The following is a 24,937-nucleotide window of genomic DNA, read 5'->3' as shown; positions in this document are numbered from 1 at the left end:
TTAACGTTTGAAAAATGTAGTTTTAGAGTGTTCAATAAATGTTTATCCTATTCAGTCTGTGACCTTAGGTTTGTTTTGGATTTTGTCCCCTTGTGCATTTGAGTTTGACACCCGTGGCCTACAGGATGAAAACAAAACACTACATGTGTTTTGTATTGTTTAGTATTGTTTAGTATTAAAGTACTGCAGAGAGGGATTGAAGCTGATTAAAAAGTGAAGACTTTAGTGTATGTAGAGTTTTACCTTCTTTTAAAGAAAGAACTTTAAAATGTGAGTCAAATCTATGAAAATAAAACCAGAATTCTATATTATACATTAAAAATTGGATATCTGAAATTAAATTGAGAATTTTGAGATTAAAGCCAGATTTTTAAAGATTAAGCTAGTATAAAGCTAGTTTATGAATTACACACCTTTTTGAGAACACTAAACCCGTACAAGTGTGTATTTATAACAGCAAACTGCTAAAATGACACATAAAGGCTCTGTCCAGCTTTGATCACTCATTTTTCCTTCAATTCAGCTCTAATATCACCAAATATCAAAAAAATGCCAAACAGTTTCAAAGATTATGCAAAAGCTATGAAAAAATAATTGTTCTTCTTTAGTTTTGTTTTCTTGTTACCTTAAAAGCAATTTGCTTTTAAATGACAAAAGAGCAATGTGGGGGGTGTTTGTTGAGATTTTTAGTACTTTTAAAGGGTAATCAAATCGTGCAGTTGGTTGCACAATCCATAGACTGGATGCACAAAGCTGTGTGACGTACTTCCGGTTTCTAGATAGTCTAGCGGTTAAACTCCCGCGCTAACAAACAAGAGATTGCCGGTTCAAACCCAACTCAGGGCTTAGTTGTTTGTTTCTTTTTTTTTAATCCCAAAACTGTTCTATTCAGGTAAATCATTTTTTTAAAGAATATACAAGGGCAATAAATGACAAAATATCGATGTGGGGGGTGTTTGTTTTGATTTTGGCACTTTTAAAAGGTAATCAAATAGTACAGTTGGTTGCTCAATCCATAGACTGGATGCACAAAGCTGTGTGACGTACTTCCGGTTTCTAGATAGTCTAGCGGTTAAACTCCCGCGCTAACAAACAAGAGATTGCCGGTTCAAACCCAACTCGGGGCTTATTTGTTTGTTTCTTTTTTTTTTAATCCCAAAACTGTTCAATTCAGGTAAATAATTTTTTTAAAGAATATACAAGGGCAATAAATGACAAAATAGCAATGTGGGGGGTGTTTGTTTTGATTTTGGCACTTTTAAAAGGTAATCAACTAGTACAGTTGGTTGCTTGATCCATGCACTGTATGCACAAAGCTGTGTGATGTACTTCCGGTTTCTAGCTAGCCTAGCGGTTAAACTCCCGTGCTTACAATCAAGAGGTCGCTGGTTCAAACCCAACTCGGTGCTTATTTATTTGTTTCTTTTTTTTTTTTTTTTAGCCCAAAACTGTTCATTTCAGGTAAGTAAAATATTTTTAGACAGGGACAATAAATGACAGATAGCAATGTGGGGGGTGTTTGCTCTGATTTTGGTACTTTTAAAGGGTAATAAATAGTACAGTTGATGACCCTCGTCTTGTCCATGAATCCTTTAAACAATCAAATATCTTTTTAACTAATACAGTCAAATTAAGTGCAGATTTTCTTTTTAAAATGTATTCAACATATTAAAGCTTAAGGATTAAGGCACTTTTCTAAATAATAAGAATCATAAAGGTATTTCTGAAAAGCAAATCGAATAAACAAGGCAAAAAAACATGTAACTTATAAAAAAAAACTATTTAGCTGGGGGAGAAACGGTGGTCAATAAGTCAAAACTATAAACTAATGAAAGGTCAGTCCATTTAAAACAGATCACATCATTCCGTAGATTATTATGCCTTTAAGCTCTATGATCACAACATAAACAAGAAAAGAGATAAACATAATTAACCTTTAGGTCACAAATGATTAATTCACTTTAGTGTACATGGATGTTTTTTTTATTTGTGTGCAAGGAAAAAACAAAGATTATTATATTGTACTCTCATAGTTTTGTTCAATGGGGTCAACTGGAGGCTTTTCCAGAGAAGAACATGGCAACCCAGAGAAATTCATAGAAAACTGAAGTAAAATACAGTTACAAAAACTTGGTTCCATTTAAATGGATTATGACACTCTGGAATGATAAAAAAAACGTTCTAAAATGGTAAATACAAATTGGTGCTTTTGTAAATAAACTGTTTTGAGCCTTTTCCAAAGTTGTATTTTCTAAATCATTTGGCTTCAGATGCTAACAGCTTAGTTAGCACGATAGTTATAGTAAATAAACCTACAAAATAAAACGGCTTCACCGAAACCTCCTTAGTTGTATGTTTAATAACTTTTTTTGGGAACAATATTTAAAATAAAATGTAGCTTTTTTTCTTGCTTTTTAATAAAAACAGCAGATTTGTTGTTTTTAGTCAACAGATGCTAAGCTACAAACCAAATGTAACAGAGATATTCCCTACAAAGGCTGTGGACTCGTTAATTTATCCTGGCTGTTATATAATGCTACCACTGCCACTGTGTGTTTGTTTTTGTGTCGTTACATTATGTAAGAAACTTAATTATACCTTATGGAGCTTATTAGCTAATGTGAAAAACTCCCTCTTTAGTGCTGAGATCGAACAGCTTTTTAACATCCACTAAAAAGGTTATAATTAACGTGGATAATGGAATATTTTACTGCATTTGATCCAAATTGTGCTAAAGATTGTCTATTAGTATCTTGGGAAATTGTATTAAGTTGCAAAAAAGTTTGACCTGTAGAAGATGGGAGCTAACAAAATTGATACAAATGTATCTACTTAAATTGAAAATTATAAAGAAATCTCCTCATCAATATAATGTGTCAAAGTAACGCTTTCATTAGTTTATGTTTCTTTTCCAGTGATTTATGCCTCATCGTGCAGTTTTTAATCATTCTCTGATTGCTGGAGAGGAAGAATCAGCAGGACTCTGATTCCTAAGAACTGTTTGCAGCTTCAAAAATCAACAGGAAGTGTGTTCTGTCTGCCTCCAAACAATGACTGTGTGGTTTCCATCCCACACGCATCAGCCCACTGACACCTCTCACTGAAGAGCCACAGATCTGTGTCAAGGATGCAGCATCGATGTGGAGAACGAACAAATCTCCAAACTTCAGGAATAAAAATTATAGAAAAGAATAAATGCTCCTTCTGACTTTTATTCTTAAATAGAGTTTGGCACATTTCAAAGAAAATTAGAATTTCTACTGGCTTGTTTATGGCAGATGTTCAGAGAAAGTGCAGGTAGAATACCTGTAATTATGCACATGACTGCTCACTCTTCAACCTCTGTGACCTGACTCTAGTCTGCTTTCATCAAAAACACGTCAAAGTATTGTTCAGAACTGACTGACACCCGTCCCTCATGAGGAGACTGATCAAATTTTGTTTCAGGAGACGACATCACAGTGAAGCTCATCCTGCTGATGTGAGTCAGTAAATGAAATCAGAGTTTAACACACTTTATTAATGATGCTTTGAGAGGCCGTTTCATCTCAGAATGACACCTATACCGTTTGATTTGGAGCTTATTTTTATACTCCCATGTCATCATGTGGTTGCCATGGTAATCAAGAGCCAAGATGTGATTCAAGCTCAAAACAGTGGCGAGTGCTTCTCAGCAAAAACACACAAGAAATATGTCATGTTTAGAGGATGCATTTGAAAAATAATACGATTTTGAGGGAGTTTCATTTAAATATTGAATGGAAACTATATTTTTGTTGTTTTGTTGGCAGATTTTGAAGCTCAAACACAAAAGAGACGCTTCCTCAGAGAACATGATTGCACACTTTGCTGTTATGTTGTTCTCACAAGTTTAATTATAGACTTTTATCAAAGGATTTTTTTTGTCAAAATCCATAGAAATCCATCCACTCCTCTACAGAGTTTATTAGTGTTGTTAATGTAGGCCACATTTGTATTGTAATCAACAATACACACATTTTTTTTTTGCTTGAATTCTTGATGATATCTTATAAATGAATCTCCTAAAAATACAAACACACTTCTGAGATTTAATATTAGTATTTTCAATTAAAAAAAAGATACGTTTTGTAGAACACCATTATTGTCACAAAGATTAAATGTAACTAAATAATATAGTAAATATTTAGTTCTATTGCACCTTTCCCAGTTAAAAATCACGAAGTGCTCCTCAAAAGAAAACAAATCCATAAAATCACAGCCAATCATACACATACTGCAAATAAAAGACAGTAAAAGACAAAAAATAGATAAACTAAAAGCTCTTCTGAAATTTAAAGTGTTCTAACATATTCTTTGCATTTTTGACACAGATATCAGTAAATAATAATGTATATTTTTAATTCGGAGGACCCACTGCTAATCCAAATAAAATACAATATAGAATACAAGAAAAACATCTTAGTTTGGGTTAAAATTTTAAAGAGAATTCTTCCCCAAAACATTTGAAAAAAGTGTTTTAACTTTTATAAAGTACATTTAATGAAAAATGAATCTATATTTAGGGATAAACATAGATAATTTATTTATTATGTAAGTAGTTTTTTGGATAAAACAGATTATTTTGGATTGTTAAACAATTCAATGTAATAGAATTATATAATTTATTTATTATATTATATAAATTACATATATTTATTTGTTTGACTTCCATATATATACAATTATACATATTTTTATATCATATATTTTAATAATATTTTATGTTTTTGAGGGAAAATATTTCTTTAACCATCTGATGTTCTAATGTAGAAAATTGAGATTAAAAAGTAACGTGAAACATTATTTGAAGCACATTTATATGTCTTTTGTTTTGCTGATAGCTCTCTGGCCTCAGCAGATCACCTCCTTCATCTTGTTCTGGGAATCTTCCCATCAGCTCCTCCATCTGCCAGCAGCGCAGACATCAGACGAGCGGTCTGGTGATCGCACACGGGGTCATTTGTGGAGGAGTAAGCCGCCTCCCAGACAGGTGGGGAAATGAGAGGACACCTGATGATGGAGTTTTCCTCTGGAAGCGTTTGATTCTGCAGCAGGATTTACATCGGCGTGTTTCTCACCGTGTGTGACCTCGTGAGGCGGAACAAGAACATGTTGATGTTTTCATCCACACTGGATTAAATCAAAGGTCTTCAGACCATAAATAAAGGAATTCCATTTCTTTTTTTTGAGATTATAAAATGATCTGTTGGATTTTGATGTTTCAAATTGAGGTTAAAACGAATTTGATAGTTTACAAGCAAGAATTACTATTCTGATTTCCTTTTGCTCTAAAGACAGATTCTGTTTTTAAGATAAATGAATAAAACTTTTAGTTCATGCTGGATTTTAGTTTATATTAGAATTTTTTTTTCTGATTTTTTTAGGCTTCTCTTAAACTAAAGTAATCTTGCACAGAAGAACTGAAAATTTCAAAATCCTTTTGACTTTTAATCTGTGTTAAATCATGTTCTTTAGGTTAACAAATAAAAAGAAAAACAAACTTCCTTCATTGTAAGACAAGTCAATAAATAATACATTTATTATTAGAAAAAAAGAAAAAAAACATCTTTCTTCTTGGCCAATCAAGATGATATTTTTGCCTTAAATTCATGAATTTTTCAGCACTTGGAGCGATGCTTTGGAATGGTCTGATCTCCAATCACCATTTTGGGGGTTTTTACATCGATGGTCCAAGTTAATCCAAATCCAAAAACTTCATTTCTCTAATTACTGAAATCATGTTTGGGAAATATATAAAGCTCCAATTCACAGATCACATCATTAAACCGAGCACAAATAATCACACATTTTATGATACAATTCTTTTCAGATAATTCCAATAATGCTGGATTCTCTGAATATAACTATCAGTTCCTGAAACGTCTGTACCGAGAGAGCAATGCGGGAAGAAAAACTCCTTTTAAATGGAAGATGAGGAAGAACTTAGCAGGATTTAGAGGAACACTACCTGCCTTAGCTGTCTGGGTTCAGTTATATTTATGTATTTATTATCAATAATTTAATAGTGACCTTTTTCCCACTCATAAAAGTTTAACAGTGTGTCTTCCTTTTGCATCTGTTTTGTTTCAGTGAGAGTTAATGGATCATAATTAGATTTCTGTACATCACTGCTGATGAAATCTACAGAGTAGATTATGGGATCTGTTCAGTCAAGAACCTGGTACCCTGTTCAAATGTTGATATGGTGAAAAAGCAAGTTTTTCTGTTCCACTGATGGTTCTGCAGTCACACTCACGGAGCAGTGATGAGCTGTTTCCATGGTAATGACTTCTGCATGCAGGACAAGTGACTAAATCTAACATTTTGGGTGAATAAATTAGGAAAAGTCTCAGCTGATGGGATAAAAAAACAACTTGAGAGGCACTAAAACTCAAATACACAAGCTGTATAAAAGAATACACAAATATGCTAGAAATGTTACTAGTTCTCTTAATACAGAGAAATACACTATAGTCAAATGGACAGTTGTGGGACAAAAAAGTTATGCTGGGAAATATTGAGGTAAAAGCACCATCACTTGTTTACAGTTTTTTAATCACTTATCATTTTAAATGCTTCAGTTTAACATTTTAATAGCAAGGTTTGATTCTCAGAAAATGATATTTTTTTCTGATTTTAGTCACTTTCATGTTATTTCAGTGACTGTTTTAGTTTTTTCCCCTTTAACAATTGAAATCATTGATTTAAAAAAGTGAACTGTGGCACCATCTCCTGGACACATATGGAACTACAATAAGAGTTTCTTCTTAAAGATATTTATTTCAACGGACACATTTCACATTTTGAACTGTGTTTATGCTTTCATTTAAACAACTGCAAATATCTTTACCCTTTAACATAAATTTAGAATTTTAAGGGGATTTCCTCCCCAAAAATGTATTAATTGCATTTCATACTTTTCTGTGCTGAGAACCGTGGGTGCTAACTGAATCTATAATAAAAAGAAATGTCTTATTTATACTACATATTTCAAACTAGGAAGTTACTTTTTTATTAGAGTTGCTCCATTTTGTAAGAAAGCTGTCATAATTATTCAGGAAGACCATCATCCTAAAGGGCTTTTGACAAAAAATAAACTTGATCTTGATGTGGGTGGAGCAGATTGTTAGATTCCATACATTACAACCACCTGCTGTGAACACAGATGGCTAAAACGTGGGTTTCTTAAAAAAAGTTTGAATGTTTCTGCTTTAAGCAAGTAGTTTTTGCTTCAGTGCCGTCAGCTGCTCCGTGTTGACGCCGCTGCCACCGCACACTATTACCACCAGGGGGCCCAAAGGAGCAGGAAGGCGCCCTAGAAAGACAGAAAGATTACGGAATGGTATGTATGCACAGAATTCCGCTTTTGAACATGTATTAAAATGATTTACTTTTGCTTAGAGTACTGTAATTGACAGAACAAGAGAAATTTAAGTAGGGGCCATTGACTGTATATGAGAACTGAACTGAATGACCACGCCCCCTTGTGTTCCAAACAGGAAGTACGCACTGGTTCCAAGAATCAGAAATCCTGTAGACTTTTTTAGAGAACTAAAAAGCTTTTACTCAGTCATTCTAGTTGTCAGAATCACACTTCTTGCTCAGCTACCTTATTTCACATGTTCTTGCTAATGTTCATTTGTTTTTTATAATAATTGGTCTGCAGTGAAAATTCTTCGTTATAAATTGACAAGTCAGATACCAATAATGTGGTTTCAAAAGTTTGATTGACAGTTTCTCCAGAGCCCGCTTTCAAGTTAAAGAGGTGGGGACTTCTAACAAGCTCACTCCTGATTGGTGGGAGTGGTTGCCATAGAAACATTGACTCAGAAATTGATGATTTCTATCTCCAACATGGCGATGTCAATATCATGAAAGAATAGTGACTGACTTGACTTCATTTGGTTGAAGTGCCCGTAAGTCATTTTTTTGGTGGTGACATCACACCCACTCAGTCCAGTTCTCATATTCAGTCAATGGGCGGGGCGATGTACTATTTATCATGGTACCCTCAGTCTGCAATCTGCCTATGAGGCCGCCGTAAACAGCGGCGAGCGCAGCTCCACACGCCATCTCCACCAGCACACGCTCCTCATCTGCAAGACAGCCACCAAACAAACCACAAATGTCATCAAGCAACAAACAGAACAAATGATAAGAACTTTCATCTGTTTAGTTCATTTTATTGTGACTCCTTTGGTCTAATCTTCGCTGATTTCAATTCAGCTCTTTAGAATTTAAAGAAAAATGTTTCATGAAAATCCATCGATTCACATTATTTAATGACTTTACCATGAAGGCAGCAAAATCTAAAAGAAAAAAAAACAGACAAAAAAAGAGGAAAAAAGGAACTCATTTCATGATCAAAGGCCAAAGTACAAGGAGTTAGGTTGAGGCTTCTACAATCATTAAAGACCCACTCCGATGAAAGAGGTGTTTTTAACATGTTCTTATGGCAGCTTACTAGTGAGGGAACGCCATAACCTTAAACAAAATAGCACTGGGAATGCTTTTACAATAGAGCAAAAGTTTTTTTAGTAACAAAAAACACACAACAAAAAAATGATAAATATGACCTATGAAGGAAAACAATGTGCACGTATTAAAAAAAACAACTTTTGAGTAATATAGCAAGGAGTTTGACTCATGAGAACAAATAAATAAATGTTAGCATATTTAACATAAGAAACACAAACCCAGGAAGTTGAGGACGGCCTGCAGAGCCTGCTGGTCCGTCACCACCTCTGAGATGATGGTCATCTCGCCACACTGGCTATAATCAAAGGCTTGTTTGCAGACCGTCTTTGCTCCGAGACATTTCGCTTCGCTGGGGAAACACAGATAAAACCCGCAACGACAACAAAACATGCAGAAATATTTATCATTTCAATCAAATCTGACCTGGTGATGTCATCTAAAGTGACTAGCTTCCCTGCTCTAATGGCAGCATTGAAACAGTCAGCCCCCACTGTCTCCATGGCGATGATGGGCACGTCCTTCCAGCCCGCATCCTTCAGGCCCTGGACAACCCCACAGAAGAGGCCTCCTCCACCCACAGAGAGCAGCACAGCCCCAGGCTTCACTCCAGGACCCAGAGAGGCTGCGATCTCTGCAATCATGCTGGCGTGGCCTTCCCTGTGATCAAAAACGTGAATCACTTCCAGGAAAAGTCACTATAATGGGTAACAATGTCCTTTTACCAAAGTAAAGGATGATCAAAAGGAGGAATGACCGTCAGCCTTTCGGTTTCTGCCAGTCTGAGAGCCTCTGCGTTGGCTTCATCCCAAACCTGAGCAGAAGAGCGAAGTGGAATTTTCTTTTTCTGAAGTCGTGCTTCATTCCATCACACCTCACCTTCCCTGCAATCCGGACAGTGGCGCCCTCATCCTTGAGTCTCTCCACCACCAGCTGTGGAGTGGAGGCAGGAACTACGATGGTGGCGGGCACGCCAAGTTTCCTGGCTGCGTAGGCTGCAGCCATACCTGCATTCCCACCTGGAAAACCCACTATTATAAAACACCCCAAAGCCTAAAGACAAAACGAATTAGTGCAGGCGATACCCGACGAGCAGACGACTCCTGTAGATTGTCTGGAGAGCTGAAATTATGAATGAAACTTGTTTTAAAAATAGAGAAAACTTGGATTTTTAAAAAAGAATCACACTCAAGTTACCACCTGCTGGCACAGGTGTCCGATTCCCCGGATCTTAAAAGAACCAGAGGGCTGGGAACTCTCCATCTTCAAGTAGACGGTGGTTCCTGCTCGTTTGGACATGCTGACACTCTCCAGCAGAGGTGTATTCAGGTGAAAGTGCTGGGCCATGGTGCTGCTGGAGCTCAAAGCCGTTCAGAGGGGGAGCCTGAGGCTGCAGGAGCTCTGAAAGGTTTGGAAATCAGGGGGAAGAATGTGTTGGTTAACTTGGATCTGTGATGCGTTCAGGCACACTCAGAAAAAAAATCAGAGCTAACAATGCGTGTTAAATATTATATAACTGTTTCGTAAAAACAAGTTTATTACATAAATAACACGATATAACAAAAAGCTTGCATAAGTAGAAAAGTTAACTTTTTGCTATCTAAAGAACCCAAGACAGTATTATGAAAAATATTGCTTTAGCTTTAAAAAAAACCCTACAACTTCGACGAAGATAACCGCTACATAAAGGTGCAATTAAACGTAACGTAAACAATAAACATACGCAGCATACAATATTGCAATTTAATAAAGCTTAGTTAATCATACTTTAATGCTTCAATTTATTTGCCTAATTTTCGTAATAACAAACAATTTTAATAATAATATTAACACAGATGTAGGTAGTAGCATTTAGCAAAACAACAGGTTAAGCTAGCGCGACCACTTCCGGTCAAGATTTAAAAAATAAAAGTGACCGTGATTTTGCTTTCTAAGAATTACTTTATAAACATTTTATATTTTAGCGCTAACATTAAAATTATTTCAAAAGAAAACGCCCGAAACAGAACAGAAATTCACTATTTGGAAAAAAAAGAAAGGTTCTTGTCCTGCTACATTATTATTTAAATTAAACGTAGCTATATTTATTTAAGAATTGAAAAATCAAACTTTAGAAGGATATAAAGTGATGCAAGTAGGAGAAACATTACCTGTATTATTTTTCTTAGGTGGAGGATTTAATGATGGCGAAGCAAAAAACACACAAGCTTTAAAGTCCAAAGTATTATTCTGAAGACTTTACTCTTTTTTTTTATGATGTGATGCGTGCGCATGTTTACTCCAGCTAGAAAGAGGGCTCAGCTTTCACTCCTTGCAGGGATTAAACTTTTATTATTGCACATTACATGTACAGTTACAGCTTGCATATACACAGAGTGATGATTCATACTCAAAAAAATCATCTTCAACCATCACATCAAACATCCTTCAGCTTATTGCTTCATATTTCATACAGCAGGGGGTTTGGTAACCAGATCTTTCATTTGTCAAACCCTTTCTGTACACTAGGTGGCAGAAGCGAGTCATTATTGACAGAAAATCAAAGGTATACTAGTTATATTTATTCATAGAAATACAAAAAAATTGTTTTGTTTTAAATAAACTTAAGGGTTATTAAACATAACACTAATGAAAAGGTGAGAAAAATAATAACACTGAAACATTTCATAGTTTGTTACATTCGAAACAGAGGCTGACTTAATAAGAGCTGATTAAATCTTTTAACACTGTGGTTTTTGTTTTTAGGGAACACTTTATCTCATCAGTGAATTCAGTCAGTTGTCTGTTATAATAGGAGCCTGCCTCTTTATTCTGAACTATAAAAATCAGCCACTTTTTAAACCCACTTACTTCTTTTCTTCTGCTTTTCACTGTCAAAACAACATTGACATGAAAATGACTTCCAATAAAACCCTTTTTTCACCCAATCGAGAACTTTCATACACCTTTTGTCTTCCTTTCTCTCCATCTTCACATTCAAAATGCACTTTCTTTCACCTCCTTTCACCATTTTTTCTTTGGCTATTAAAACCATAAAAAAGGTCAAGTGACGGCTAATGGTAAATTCTTTGGAGAATATCACATAGAACTTGAAAACATCATATTTTTCATTTTCTAAAGCTGCTTTAAAGTTGAAGTTGCATCCAAAAGTTAAATTGAATTTTTTTTTCAGCACCTTTCACATGCTGCTGAATTCTTGTGAAGCCGGTCGAGCAGTGGATCCAGGAATCCAGGCCGGTAAAAAAAACAATGCTTCTACCATGAATTGGTTCTGCTACATTCAGACTAAATGCAGTCTCTGCCATTTTCTTTCCCATCCTCAGTTCAGTTTTCCGTCTCTGTTTCCGAACTGCATGCTCCTCTTTCTCTTTGTCGTGTTTCGGCGTGCACGTGGCTTCTGCCGGCGTGTCTGGTGGTCTGGGCTTCATGCCAGCGAGCGTTGTCTGGGTTTGATCCTTGGATACAGCTGTGGAGAGAGCAAGACGGAGCGGGTCACTACATCGTGTTAACATAGTTCTCAAGGTGGTTGAATATCAGGACGACGACTGTCCGCCTCTGGAAGTGACGGCCTTCTTGCTGTCACTCTCATGCTCTCATTTATTCGTATTTAACTCTCTGTTTTGGTCCAGGAGCTTTTCTTATCCACATTTTCCAGCTAATTGATCTCCATTTCCTTCCTTCTGCACCATATTCTCATCATCAGTTTCATCAGCATCTAGACTTTTATTGTGAAAATACACATCCAACATCCAACAGCGTATAGCTCTAATAAATCTTTTACAATTGAAACAGGCACATGTTAAAAGCTGTAAAGATCAAAATTCCATAGAAATGGAACAAAACTGTCATAAATGCCGGTTAGATGATTTTGTTAAATGTGTTTATTTCAATATATACAGATTGGCATGTCAAAACCTATGTCTGGAATATTTTTGTAAGTATTTTCTTAGCAAGAACCACAATTATATTTTATGTGGCCAACACACAAAGTCACAAAAATACAATTGTTTTTGCAACTTCAAATTAGACTTATTTTAGTATTTGACTTAAATCAATTTTGTTGAAGTTAAAAGTGTCAAAATATGCTAAATTGCAGCAAATAGCCACAAAGTTAGTAGGTTGATTGGACAAGAAGGCCTAAGTGTGAAGAAGACAAAAGATTTAAGTTGGTTAAAAAAAATATGAGTAAACGAACAAGAAACTGGCTGTTTATTAAATAAGGAAACTGTTTTGAAAGGAAGAAATTGCAAAAATAAATGAATGTTTTGAGAAAAATGTTGAAACTAAAGCCATGCTCACACTGCCTTTAGCAATGTACGTTCAAGTGTCCTCTTCCAATGAAAAGTCTACGCAAACAAGCTAAAACTCTGGCGTTCAAGTGTTGCTATGGAAGTTCCTAACTCTGTTATCACATTCTATATAATAAATGTGCAGCCAAAAAACATGCATCAAAAGTAAAATAAGTCTTGTTTCAATAAGCTGTGCATAGTGTACTTTTATTTGTTTCTATTATTATTTTACCTTATTACTATTTATATTCACTCTTATTTCTATTAGTATTAAAGTATTTGTTATTTTTGTTTAATATTCTAATTCTGTGTACATAGGTTTTTATATACATATTATTATATTCTTCTGCTTTATTGTACAATTTAAACTGTTCCAAAACATTTGTAAAACTTAATAAAAATTAAGTGATTAAAAAAAAATTGAATAAGTTGAACTTGGACCAATCAGGGACTCGGTTTTGGTAGTGATGTAAACCCTGAAGTAAGATTAACAAAACTTGACATTTTTACACCAAGCCTCTTCCAACTGTAAGAGTTGAAAATGGGCTAGTAAACCATAAAAAATAATAATAAGAAGAAGCCCCTCCCTGCTGGTCCAGTGTGAACGCTTGACTGTTCTTGTTCATCTCAGTGTGAAAAGCCTTTAACGCCTTCCCATTCACCACCACAAGGAAATCGTTCGTGTTTTCTCACCCCCAGGAGGTTTCTGGGAACGTATCCCTCGCGGTCGTTCAGTCGTGCCCACCACCAGTCTGTTTCAGTGTCGTCACGGCGACGCAGCACCGTTATGGCATCCCCCTCGCTGAAGGAGAGCTCGTCGGCCTCCTGGGCGGCGTAGTCCCACAGCGCGTACACCAAGCCTTTGTTCATCACACCCAACTTCTCCTGCACACCTGTGACCGACAAACCTTTGAATCTGTTGCTGTACATAAAGCAGATCTCTTGTTGGTGGTGCCACTCCTAAATTGTGCTGTACCCACCATACAGGAACTGAGAACACTGAGTGTAGCCCTCCTCCATTTCTTCACATTTGTCCGCTGCAGTTTCAACGTCACTGATTGTTGTGGCGAAAATGGCCGCTCCGGACTCCACCAGCATCTTACAGAGGTGAACGCTGTTGCACGAGGCGGCACAGTGAAGAGGAGTCCTGCAGGACGTGAGGGGGGACAGTAGCACAGTTATTAGGATGAAGAAAGAAAGATGCTTCGTTTTAGAGAACAAGCGCGTTCATAATAGATGCATCCCTTATTCAGTCCCGTTAACCGCAGGGATCGCTGCTGTTATTGTGTTACTGGAGTCAAAAACGAAGTCATTTGTTTGTGTCACAGCTGTCTGTGTGCTCAGCTTCAGCATTGCCTCCACACACTGTTCATTACTCATACTCCCCGGAGCCCTTCAGCAGCCGCACATTCATCTTTCTGCATGGTTTCATGGCTGAACGGGGGAACTGACCATCCGTCACTGTCGGCCGCGTTAACGTTGACTCCAAAGTCCAGCAGGAACTTCACGATGTGGTGGTGACCAGCGCAGACGGCGTTGTGGAGGGGAGTAATGCCTTCGTCGTTGGGCATGCTGGGGTTTTCCACCTAAAAATGGAAGAATAAAATGTTAACAAATAGTGTTAGAAATGCAGAAGTTACAAGATAATTTAAAAAATTCAAAGAAAAGACAAAATAAAAGTTTCATGTTTTACCATGGAGGTGGTGCAAAAGAAGGTGGCAAATGTGTTGATGCTGCATGTGGGTGTACTGGCATTGTGGTTACATAACAAAAAATGTGCGTGTGTTTTACTTAAAAAGAATTAAAATCACAGCTCAGAACTGTCGGATGAACAGCGACCAAGACCAATTAGTTTTGTATTTTTAAACCTGTAAATCTGTAACCGTTTAGGCAATCTACATGAATCTGGTAAAAAGAAAAGTGGCTTTGTATATCGGCTTTTTTGACATTTTGGAAGACTACGCTACATCTCTATTCTCTGCAACAGAATCAACTGACTGCATAAGCGCTTCACTGCTATAAAGTGTTGCATTTCAGCGCAATGCCGCTTTTCTGCTTCAGAATCTGCTGGAATGAAATTTAAGTCAAAAGAATGTCAACACTGGAGCTAAAACTCCGGTGTTATCATATTTTTCGGACTATAAGTCACAGTTATTATGATTTGTTTCAGTATTTTGTTAAATAAACTTCTCCCGAACGTGTGTCTTATAATCCAGTGCGACTCATATATGATTATTTCTTCATTACTTTGTATTTTTGGGCCGATGCGACTTATACTCTAGATGGTAAAATATTTTGTTCGTGTAAATTAAAGCTCTCAAAAAAGATTATTTTTGGGGGATAAAGGTTTTAAAATGATTATTACATTTCTGTGATGTGTTGGTGACTCCTGAGCATGATGATAATGATTTGTTTTTCCCATTCCACTTACACGTGGCGTCCATCAAGGCTCTACATTTGGCCCACTACTTTTTACAATATGGTAGACTATGAAATCTATTTTTAAGCACAAACATGTCACTTTATGGTGATTTCTCAATTTTTTGGCAGAAAAGATGGTGGCTGAAAATCATCGGGAGGAAGTCAAAGACCGGAACATCATCACCCCATAACCCCCGCCGCACATTTTGGTCGACAAATACTATTATATCTGGCGACCCTAACATTCTTTTTTTTTGCATTTTAAGCTTTGTAAGAAGAATGCAGTTAAGTGTTTTGTCTACAGTATGTTTTTCTAGTTCATCTGTAAAGCTGCTCAGGCCAAAACAAACATGTTTGACCTCAAACTTCCCACAATCACAACTCCCTTTCAACGACTCTATCTAACAAGGAACAGCTAAAATCCTACACTTTAAAGAAATATAGTAACATTTAGGATTTTTGTATTTACAAAGAGTATATGAATCTTCTAACAGAGGGAGATGCTGGTATTCTTCACCTCATAGATGATCCTCTGCACCAGATCAAACTCCCCCTCTAAGGAGGCGTCCAGCAGCAGAGCCAGAGGGTTGAACTTCACCCTCAGACCGTGTCCCGTCCGCTCCGATGAAGGCTTCTTCAGGTTGCTCCGCTTTGTCTGCAGGAAAAACCAGAACACAAATCAACCTTGCCTCAGTGAAGACAGTTCCATTTGATTCTGAGTTTTGAAGTCTTTCTACCTTGGGCAGTGAGGGAGGGGCAGGGGGCAGCGGAGAGGGGGGGTTGTGTCTCTCTGCGTTGTGACCAGGACTGGATCCTCTTTGGTGGTTGTTGTTCTGGTCGTCCAGCTTTGCAGGTGCAGGAGCTGTGCTGATGGGTGGAGAGGAGGAGACGTGGCTGCTGCTGCTCTCCGCTGAGGCCGCCTCTTTGGATGCTTCCGGAGTGGATAAAGGAGGAGACGAGCGGCGGGGCTCCAGGCTCACTTTTTGACCTTTGACCTCGACAGCCGCCATGCTGACATGCTTGTCACTGGGATCTGCACCTCCGTTAGCTGAATGGATGATGTCGGTTTCTCCTAACAGACTGTCAGGCTGGTAGAAAGTGTTGGCTGCAACAAAAGAGGAAGCTTTTAATGTTTTTTGCTATTATTTTAATGTCTCTAAAACATCTATAAGGTTCTTACCCGAAACCCCCTCCATGCCTCCAGCCAATGTGTTGAATCTGTACATCACAGCAACATATTTTTAGCTGAATTTAAAAAAAATTAGCTTGAATTCCTTTAATGTGTTCAAAATGACCTCTGGTAAAGCAGCTTCTGGATGTTGGGCCCCTGAGGGCCCTCGGGTTCAGTGATGGAGCTTCTCTTCTTCAGGGGTCGTGGAGCGTTGCTGAGACGCCGCCGGAGAACCTCCAGATCGGCATCACTCTGGTATCGGAGCTGCGAGTGAGCTGTGGGGGACACAGACGTTTAAATTCACAGAACAAAGCTGTCCAGCTGTGGTCCTTCAGATCCACCGCCCCCCTGTCTTCCAGAACCTCTCTGCACTGCTCTCTGCTGATGACCGGGGTCAGGGGTTGTGGAATCAGAAATGTTAAGACAGCAGCAGCAAGGAGAGCTAGAAGACAGGCAGGATGGTAGATCTGAAGGGTTGGAGTATTATTACAGACTACGGTCAATCCTAACTTACTGCTGTTCTCATCAAACCTTCTCTTTTGAACACGCCTTCTCGAACAGAGTTTCAAAACATGTTTACCTTTTAATTTTTTAGAGTGTAAAAACATTTCTGAATCTTCACAGCTAACCATAACCATACGAGTAAAGTTTCATATGATCTTTTAATTTTTTAAAATATTTGTTTTATTGCCGTTTTAAAATTGTAATACACTTCTAAAAATGAACGCAACGGCTGAGCAATCATCTTGACTACAATTTTGACTAACAAGTTTACAAAATAAAGAAATATTGAAAATGTTTTTGATTTTTTTTAATTCATAGAAATATAATTACATTCAAAGATATAAATATTCTTGTAGAGTGAGCCAGACAAACTAGAGATTTTACTATTTTAATATTTCCTTTCAATTTTACTCATACAATTTAATTTAATTTAAGTCCTATTTTGTTAAACACACAAAAAAGAAATACAAAAAAACTGTTAAGATTTGTGACATTTTTGTCATGAAAAACTGTTCAATTTTAGAAATTGATGCCTCTACAAAAATCCCCCCAAAAAACAAGAAAATACTAGTTTTTTTAAATTTAACCTACGACGAGGTATTAGGGTCACAAAAACAAATAAAATAAAATTACAAGTTTTTTTTCTCGTAAATTCACAAGATTAAAAGATGTACATTTATATGAAAAAATGTCATAAATCTTATGGGCGTCAAAAATAATGTATTTCTTCTGTGATGTATTTTTGACAGTTTTTGAATGTCAAATATATGAATTTGTATTTCAGACAAAAAAAAAGTTGTATTCAAAAGAGACATGTTAAATGTAAAACTAAATGCTGTAGTAAAAGATTTTCTGAAAAGTTGTGCACAAAATATTAATTTGTGCACAACTTTGCATTTATGAATATGACTGTCTGTATGAATAGTTTTTTTTACAGCTATCTTATTTATTCCCGTACTTTAACAGTTAAGTCTGATTCTCATAAACGTATGTGATTTAAAGTCGTAATTAAAAAAAAAAATCTGTAAACTGGCCCTAATGCTCTTGTACTTCACTAAAAAGCTTCAGTACAATAATATAGAATGTTTTTTACCACTTTTTCAACAGCAGCCACAAATTTCGTCAAACACAAAATATCTAAGTTTTTCTTTTTAATCTGTTGTGTTTTGAAGAAAGTTTGACTTGGACAAAAATTGGTCTAAAACGTTTTTTCTTCAGAAAAGCAGCTAAGCTTGTCTTGATCCTGTGACACCACAGACTTAGATGAGAGTAGAATGATCCAGTATCTTGTTCTCTTTCAGCTATAAATCAATAAATAAAGCACTAAATAAAAAACAGAAGCACTTGACCTCAAAGTAAGGCACTACCAAACTAAAAACCACTTGAATGCAGTTCTTGACTACCTACCCACTGGGGTGAGCTTAGTAGGACTTAGTGGACGAGGGATGTTGTCCACGCTGGGTGGAGGAAGGATTTTCCCATCCCCGCTCTCTCCTTTTACTCCTTTATCCATGACATCCTCTCCACTCGCTTTCGTTCCTCTTCCCCCCTGGTAGAAGGGGACGGGAGACGCAGAGGTGGACGAGGAGGGAAGGATGGGTTTTCCGTAAACTGTGGAAAAGAAACAGACGAATCCAGATAAGAATTTGATCTTCTTGCGCCTGCAGTGAAGTCAAAATCGACGTTTCTCACCGGCTTTGACGGTAGTTCTGTTGCTGAGAGAGCCATACTTTGTGGCCTGAGGCTGATGGAGATACATGCTGTAGATGGAGCTGCTGTTCATGGTGGCTGGGCCCTTTCTGGGCGACTGCGGCCTGGACGAGTGGTCGTGCACGAAGGGGCGCACGGCCACTGCTGGGGGGGGATCTGTGCGCTCCGTTTGTGGAGACGCTGGAGTTGGCTGAGAGGAGATGGCAGAACCTGACAGCAGATAAAAGCATGATAACTCATTTAAAGGAACTGAATTCAAAAGAAGGAATAAAGCTAAAAGAGTTATCCTGTAGGGGCGGGGCTAAGCGTACCTTGGCTTGAATGAGGAGGGACGGAGATGCGCTGCTGTATTTGCTGGGAATTGGGCGATGACGATGGGGAGGAGGCGCCGTTTGTGACGCTGGATCGGGGCCAGCCCAGAGTGCCGGGAGCAGAGCGGGGCAGGGAGCTTGTTGCACAGTGATGCCCCGCTGCCTGGTGGGTGGCGCTGGGGTATGTCCCATAACCAGAGGGGAGCTGATGGGCAAGAAAGAAAACAAATCTGTCAGAAAAAGCTTCCCAGTGAAAAACTGAGGCTCCGCCCCGAAACCAGAATGTTCCGCCTTCAGATTGTTGCTCTAATTTTTCTTTCTAAACATGGAAACCATCTTTATCTATAGCCTTACCTGTTCTGGACTGCCGGTTCTCCAGTCTGGTACACCTTTACTGATGCTCGGCCATGACGCTTCATTTGCTGATCAAAAAAAATTGGGGTGGGGGTGAGGGGAACAAACGCACTTAGGTTAGTACGGGGAAGACAACTTAGAAATGACAAACCAACACAAATGGAGCAGACAAAAACACAAATGAGCAGGAGCATAAAACAAACATGAGGTAAACAGAGTCACAGCTGGGCTGTCAGAGCCTGCAAGACCTGAACCTATTTATAAAAAAAGAATTACGACAGTCGGTTCTTTTTTCTTTATTTTTAACATGACTTTAAATTTAAAAAACATATTATATGTTAGATTCTGTTCTCTTCTTTCAAAGAATGATGATGATCTTGTGAGATTTATCAATAGTAAGAAGATGTGAATCAAAATGACTTGGAGGAAAGAAAAAGCTGATCTGGATGTTTTTATTACTAATATTTTAAGTTTTGTTTCCCATTAAATTTTCGTGAAACTATGATTAAAGCACATTATGCTGAGAGTATGATGTAATTGGCCCTAAAACATTTCCTGAATACTATTTTTTTTTCATTTTTTGAAACAAATTATATAAAATATCATAATATCATAATTAAGTATTAAGACAGTTTCCAGTAGGGGAATGGTAGGATAACGATGAAGTGACTTAAATGAAAGTTCAATAACCTCACTTGACCAATGTTGACTAATAACTGTGTTTTCTTGTAAATCAAGTGATCTGTCAAACTATTAAAGCTCTTAGTTTTGTGAAATCCTAAACTGTCTCTAATTATTCAAATCTCCCTAATGTCTCTCATTAAGCTTAACTGAAAGCAACAATTGGCCAAATCTACACTCGGAGCAGCATTTTCAACGGTTACCCAACCGTTTGGCACAGATATCAGAGGCAGAGCTGCGTCACAGCTCTGGCACATACCAGACAAACACTGATTAACTAATAAGCTGGGAGTTCTGCGGCCGCTTTGATAAGCTGGAGCTGTGCAGGCCGGTATCTGCCGCTGCCGCAGCCGCAGCCCGCCGCTGACCTCAGGAAGAAAACAGTCACGACACAACAACAAACAGCTTTGTGAGAGGTGGAAAGTTGGGCCTCTGCCAGGAGGCCTGGATTAGAAGCTGCCACTTAAAGTTATAGAGAGAAGGACTGAATGAACCGCTGACAAGGACAAAACAGGGACAAAGGTTACGGCTACAAAACCTGTTATTCATACAATCATAATATAGTTTTTATTTAAAGCCAAATCAGCAATTTGAGAGAAATGGGAATCAGTTTTGTAATCTCACATCTGTACAGAAACCTGAAGTTATAAACAGAAAAAAGACTGAAAAATATCTAGAATATGGTATTTTGGTTCACAATAAAAATATTAAGATGTGCAATAACCCAATAACTAGCTTAAAACCTAGTTGACAAGTTGATGGCCTTTTCTCTGGTTGTTCTGGTTGGCATAAAGAATATTAGACTCACCACAGAAAATGCTCTTCTCTTACCATGTGTTATATTTTAATAGTCAGGAGGATGTAAAGGTGTGAGTTTCTAAGACCTTGACCTTGTTTCAATCTGGGATGTTTCTCCCCAAGGATATCCAGAACCTCCAGAATGAGGAAATCTTGAACTGTGATAAGTCAAACGGTCCACAGGGGGGCAGTATGGCACTCAGTAGTGTTGTTTGCTACAATACTCACCCAGCTAAACTGGCCTGTGCTCTTTAGAAGAAATATTTCTAAAATATATCATAATGCTTAGAAAAGTTATGTGAACTTTTAAGACTGCAAAATTGTTTTTCTGAGTCTCAAAGATAATTTACAGCAGGCAGCAGTGGATGCAGTTTATTTTCTTTTGGACAGAAATACAACTAGAGGTTATTGAGGGTTGTTTTTGCTATCACTTCTACACAAAAAGCTGCTGTGTATTTAGCACAAACCTACTACAACGTCAAGGAAGGTTTTAAGCTGATTTTGTTTTTTTTTTACACTTTCAAATGTTTTGGTTTTTGGACAACAACCGGTGTTAAGCCCGTTGAGACAATTGCCTCGGGCTGTATAAATAAAATTGAATTGAATTTCAAAGTCCCTTCATACTTTAGTTTTTGTAAATCTACTCTGGGCTGACACTAACTGTCATTGTTTTTGCAAGGTTCACAAAGGTGGAATAGTTTCACATGAGAACGGTCCATCGCCTCAGACTCTTCTTTTGAACATTTCTCTAGCAAGGTAAGTCACTTGAGAACCAATTTTCAATTACAAGAAGGACCTGGACCAATGAAATACTTTTTTATTCACTACTAACACATTTTCTGTTGAGTAGTCAGTCAATTTAAAGTCACCTAGAACAAGGTGAGAAGTAACATCAATTAAGTGGTCAAGTTAATCAATTAGAAGAGACTTGGCCTCCATATGAGTGGACGATCACCCAAAAGCTGCTTGTTTAAGGTTCATAGAGAGGAGTCAAACTGATTAGTTTGGATGAGTAACCCTTTATAAATCAAAGAAAATCAAACAATGCAGCTGAAAATGTATATACAATTCTCCAATGCAATTTCACTCCCAACACGTCATATATGGACGTATGGTTCGGGTCCCTTCCGTGTCACTTTTTGATGTTCTGGGTGTCACCAACTTGTCATTTTTTTGACGTGAGGGCTGGTCTCATTAAATCAGGGGTCCCCAACATCCGGGCCGCGAACCAGTACCAGTCCAAATGCTGCTTGGTACTGGGCCACAGACGGAAAAAATGCATTTGCTAATCAGGGGTCCCCAACCGGGACGCGGACGGGTACCCGAAACTTAACCTGGTATTGGTTATGCGTAAGTTACCGCGACAAGTTGGGGGTGAGAATGGGTTGGATACTGGTCAGGTAATCCTAAAACATTATACTTCAAAAAGACCTTTTTTATGAACTATCAGCTCAACTCAGTAAAACCAGAACCATCATCTGCAAGTCTAACTTCCCAACAAATAAAAAAGTCCCTTCATCCTCTGTGTTCAAAAAAGTCATTTGTTTTAAGGCTCTACTCTTGAGTGTTGACAGCCACCACAGCTAAAAACACGTTATCCTACAGACACACACTCTCACACGCTTATTACACATACTGTAAATAGCTGTAGAATTACATAGCTCTGACTTCCCTTCATTCATTTGCTGTGCCCGCCTGTCTTAAGCATCGCACCGCTATGATTTACAGCTCTAAATGTTCCACGTTATGCAGCCGTGGAATAAATAGAACTGTGGCATTTGCTTTGGCATTTGTGAAAACAATGGGATTTCTAACACTGCTGCTTCGCTTCGTCTCGCTTACATACACCAGCAGTTTTTGTTGTGAATGTTTCAGCTCCACTATCGCTATAATGAATGCAGAGCTAGTTAATTCCAACTGAGAAAAGTTGACATATAAGGATGATTCTCAGCTACAAATACACATATCTAGTTTCTCTAAATTTATTTTTGAATCTGGTGTTACTCCTCTCAAATATATCAGAGATGTTAATGAAATGAGCCTGAGACCAGACTGGGTTTGGCCCCCAGATTTTCTCTGAAGCTGTTTCCTGACCTCGAGCAGCTGCCGACTATCATATGTCTTGTCTGCGCCCTTATACACGTGACCCATACGTTTTAAGGTCACTTTGTGAAGCTGATTTCATTATGTCTTCTTCCGCACCATCTGTTTTTTATAGTGACATCAACCCCTTCCAGCATGGCTGGTTTGAATGTTCTCTTCAGTTTTTCCACCTATAAAGATAAGGTACGGTCCTCTTCAGTTAAAGATCGTAGACATGGATCTTTAATTTGTGACTAAGGGGCTATATTAGTTTTCATAAAAGCTTAAAACCTTATAGTCCCAACTGCCCTTATGGGTGGATATGGGCTGTTTGCAGGCAAAAAAATTGAAAAAACTGTATTGGGAATACTGGTGGAATATAGGAAATATCAAAGTCATAGACCGCGTGTGAGCCCGGGGTCCCTGAACTTTCAAGGCACGATCAATGGGTGAGTGTTTGTATGTAGAACTCTAAAATGGTCGTAGAAACTTGTGTAGCAAAGTGTGAACGCAAGTTTTGAACGTAAACTGGCATTTAGGCGCGTTTACGTAGACTTTTCAATCGAAGTGGTTAAACGTTCCTGAGGGAGATGTGAACTTAGCTATAGGCTCAAGGAGCTGCTGGTCTTCCATCAGTGCAGTGATGGTCTAAAGGAACCCCCCAGGACTCACTGTTGTTACTGTCCTCCCCTTTAGAGGACAGAGTTTCCTGCCACGTCTCTGCGGGCTCAGACAGGACGATGTCTAAATCTGACACTTTCCACTGGCTGGGGGGCTTCCTGATCCCACTTCTGTCCTCCTCTGTGCAGCAAAGCCCACAACAAGACAGAAACGACCCACCACCACGTGACATCACACCAACAGTGACGACAGAGGGACAGTGAAGTGATCACAGAGTCACAATCGATGCACATTAAAGGCAACATGATCAACAACAGATGGGAAAAAAAGACAAGAAAAAAAGAGGTAGGAGAAAGTTAGAGCTCAGAAGTCGACCTTAAAACTGAACGTGGGTTTGATTTCACCAACCTGAGGCAGAACGGACATGGTTCAGGGGGGTGGGTTTGGACGGGGGGTCAGCAGAAAGAGGGTAACCCGCCTCCTGTTTCCCCTCAGCAGGAACCTGGATGTAGGGGCAGACAGCCGCCACTCGGCCCGAAACGCCACCACTTGGTTGGGGTGAATTCTGGGGGGAAGCCGGGGCTCCACCGTTCATACGGCTCAACTGGGAGGGGGCAAAAAAAATCCACAATAACAATGACAAATTAGTAATTCAGAAAAGTCAATCTAAAACAGGTAAACAGGAAGAGGGGCGGTGTGTACTTCTGCTCTTTTTTTATGCAGTCGCTCCCTCAAGTCCCCGATGCGCTGGTCCATCACCGACACCTGGGCATTCCTCTTGTTCAGCAGCTCCTTATTCTGAGCCAGCTTGCTGCTCTGCTCCAGATTATGACGGTTACGGGCCTGAAATGACAGTTTTTGGACCAGAAGTGGTCAACATTCTGTTTTTTTTGGCAAGCTTCAAACAATCAAACTTTAATCCAGGAGTCTGCAAGAGCCACTCGGGTTGATTTCTCTCCAACTAAAACCCAGTAGGTCTTCACTCATCCTTTAGGAAAAAAAGGTTCTGATTTATATTTATGATTTTGCTACTGACATGATACATTTAAATAAACTTAAAGTAGCTTTTTTTTTAAATATGAAGTATTTTAATAACTTTTGACAGAGCTTTGCATGACTTCCTTTAAAAATAAAAGATATCCTACATCATAGGGTCACGTCAATGCAGTAGGAAGTGTAAAGTCAATAATTAAAATACAAAAAAAACTAATTATGTTACTTTTTTGGTGCATTTCAGCCACAAATTCATAAATATAACCAACAGAAACTAAATCAGAGCTCATGCAGTGACCCCTACCATATATCAAAACCATGAGGCACACGTTAAATCCTTGAATTTGTTCAAAATAGAAAATCTGATTTATAATCCAGTGGATTATAACTTAACATAGCTTTATTTTGGTTGTGCTTACTGGCAATAAATTGTTTTTCTGTATTAAATGAATCTCAAAATTAAGTCTGAATGTGTTGGTATGAGGTGGATAAACTACAAAGGATTG

At 38.0% G+C, this 24,937-nt stretch overlaps 2 protein-coding genes and 1 long non-coding RNA gene across 12 annotated transcripts in view; 1 reads left to right on the top strand and 2 right to left on the bottom strand.

The window, feature by feature from the left end:
• Positions 1–669: 669 nt before the first annotated feature.
• Positions 670–3,196, top strand: LOC112150171. Its single transcript, XR_002919910.2, has 2 exons — positions 670–1,461; positions 2,916–3,196. It is a non-coding gene; the product is annotated as an uncharacterized LOC112150171 (long non-coding RNA).
• Positions 3,197–6,781: 3,585 nt separating this feature from the next.
• Positions 6,782–10,726, bottom strand: sdsl (serine dehydratase-like). Of its 3 annotated transcripts, none has more exons than XM_024265749.2 (9): positions 10,647–10,726; positions 9,697–9,897; positions 9,582–9,618; positions 9,376–9,515; positions 9,222–9,310; positions 8,923–9,156; positions 8,718–8,848; positions 8,031–8,117; positions 6,782–7,336 (listed from the first exon to the last, which is right to left on the bottom strand). In XM_024265749.2, exons 2-9 carry the CDS (start codon positions 9,841–9,843, stop codon positions 7,233–7,235), a joined length of 969 nt encoding a protein of 322 aa, XP_024121517.1. In that variant the 5' UTR covers positions 9,844–9,897; positions 10,647–10,726; the 3' UTR covers positions 6,782–7,232. The 3 variants fall into 3 exon arrangements, with proteins under 3 accessions (XP_024121517.1, XP_024121508.1, XP_024121499.1); XM_024265740.2 differs by lacking the exon at positions 10,647–10,726 and adding an exon at positions 10,264–10,497; XM_024265731.2 differs by lacking the exon at positions 10,647–10,726 and having other exon boundaries at positions 9,697–10,252.
• Positions 10,727–10,810: 84 nt separating this feature from the next.
• Positions 10,811–24,937, bottom strand: part of LOC112142367 (apoptosis-stimulating of p53 protein 1) — a 62,136-nt gene continuing 48,009 nt past the window's right edge. For 7 of the 8 annotated variants that reach the window (XM_024265681.2, XM_024265708.2, XM_036209853.1 and 4 more), the window contains 15 exons: positions 24,141–24,281; positions 23,847–24,042; positions 23,490–23,618; positions 19,257–19,324; positions 18,903–19,107; positions 18,574–18,801; positions 18,289–18,492; positions 16,502–16,652; positions 16,387–16,424; positions 15,944–16,311; positions 15,724–15,861; positions 14,238–14,371; positions 13,766–13,932; positions 13,479–13,678; positions 10,811–11,962 (listed from right to left, as the gene is read on the bottom strand). In XM_024265681.2, coding sequence (XP_024121449.1) covers positions 11,921–11,962; positions 13,479–13,678; positions 13,766–13,932; positions 14,238–14,371; positions 15,724–15,861; positions 15,944–16,311; positions 16,387–16,424; positions 16,502–16,652; positions 18,289–18,492; positions 18,574–18,801; positions 18,903–19,107; positions 19,257–19,324; positions 23,490–23,618; positions 23,847–24,042; positions 24,141–24,281 — 2,409 coding nt within the window. In that variant the 3' untranslated portion in view covers positions 10,811–11,920. The remainder of the gene's footprint in view (positions 11,963–13,478; positions 13,679–13,765; positions 13,933–14,237; positions 14,372–15,723; positions 15,862–15,943; positions 16,312–16,386; positions 16,425–16,501; positions 16,653–18,288; positions 18,493–18,573; positions 18,802–18,902; positions 19,108–19,256; positions 19,325–23,489; positions 23,619–23,846; positions 24,043–24,140; positions 24,282–24,937) is intronic. The other variant, XM_024265691.2, reaches the window with a different exon arrangement.

This window comes from Oryzias melastigma, linkage group LG22 (genome assembly GCF_002922805.2).
Source record: "Oryzias melastigma strain HK-1 linkage group LG22, ASM292280v2, whole genome shotgun sequence".
Classification (NCBI taxonomy): Eukaryota; Metazoa; Chordata; class Actinopteri; order Beloniformes; family Adrianichthyidae; genus Oryzias; species Oryzias melastigma.
This window is presented reverse-complemented; position numbering and strand designations above follow the sequence as displayed.

Coding starts and splice junctions, on each gene's coding strand:
- sdsl (XM_024265749.2), bottom strand. CDS start 9,843: ATGGCCCAGCACTTTCACCTGAATACACCTCTGCTGGAGAGTGTCAGC. Junction 9,619..9,696: donor TCGGACACCTGTGCCAGCAG/GTGGTAACTTGA, acceptor TCATAATTTCAG/CTCTCCAGACAATCTACAGG. Junction 8,118..8,717: donor GGCCGTCCTCAACTTCCTGG/GTTTGTGTTTCT, acceptor GCTGTCTTGCAG/ATGAGGAGCGTGTGCTGGTG.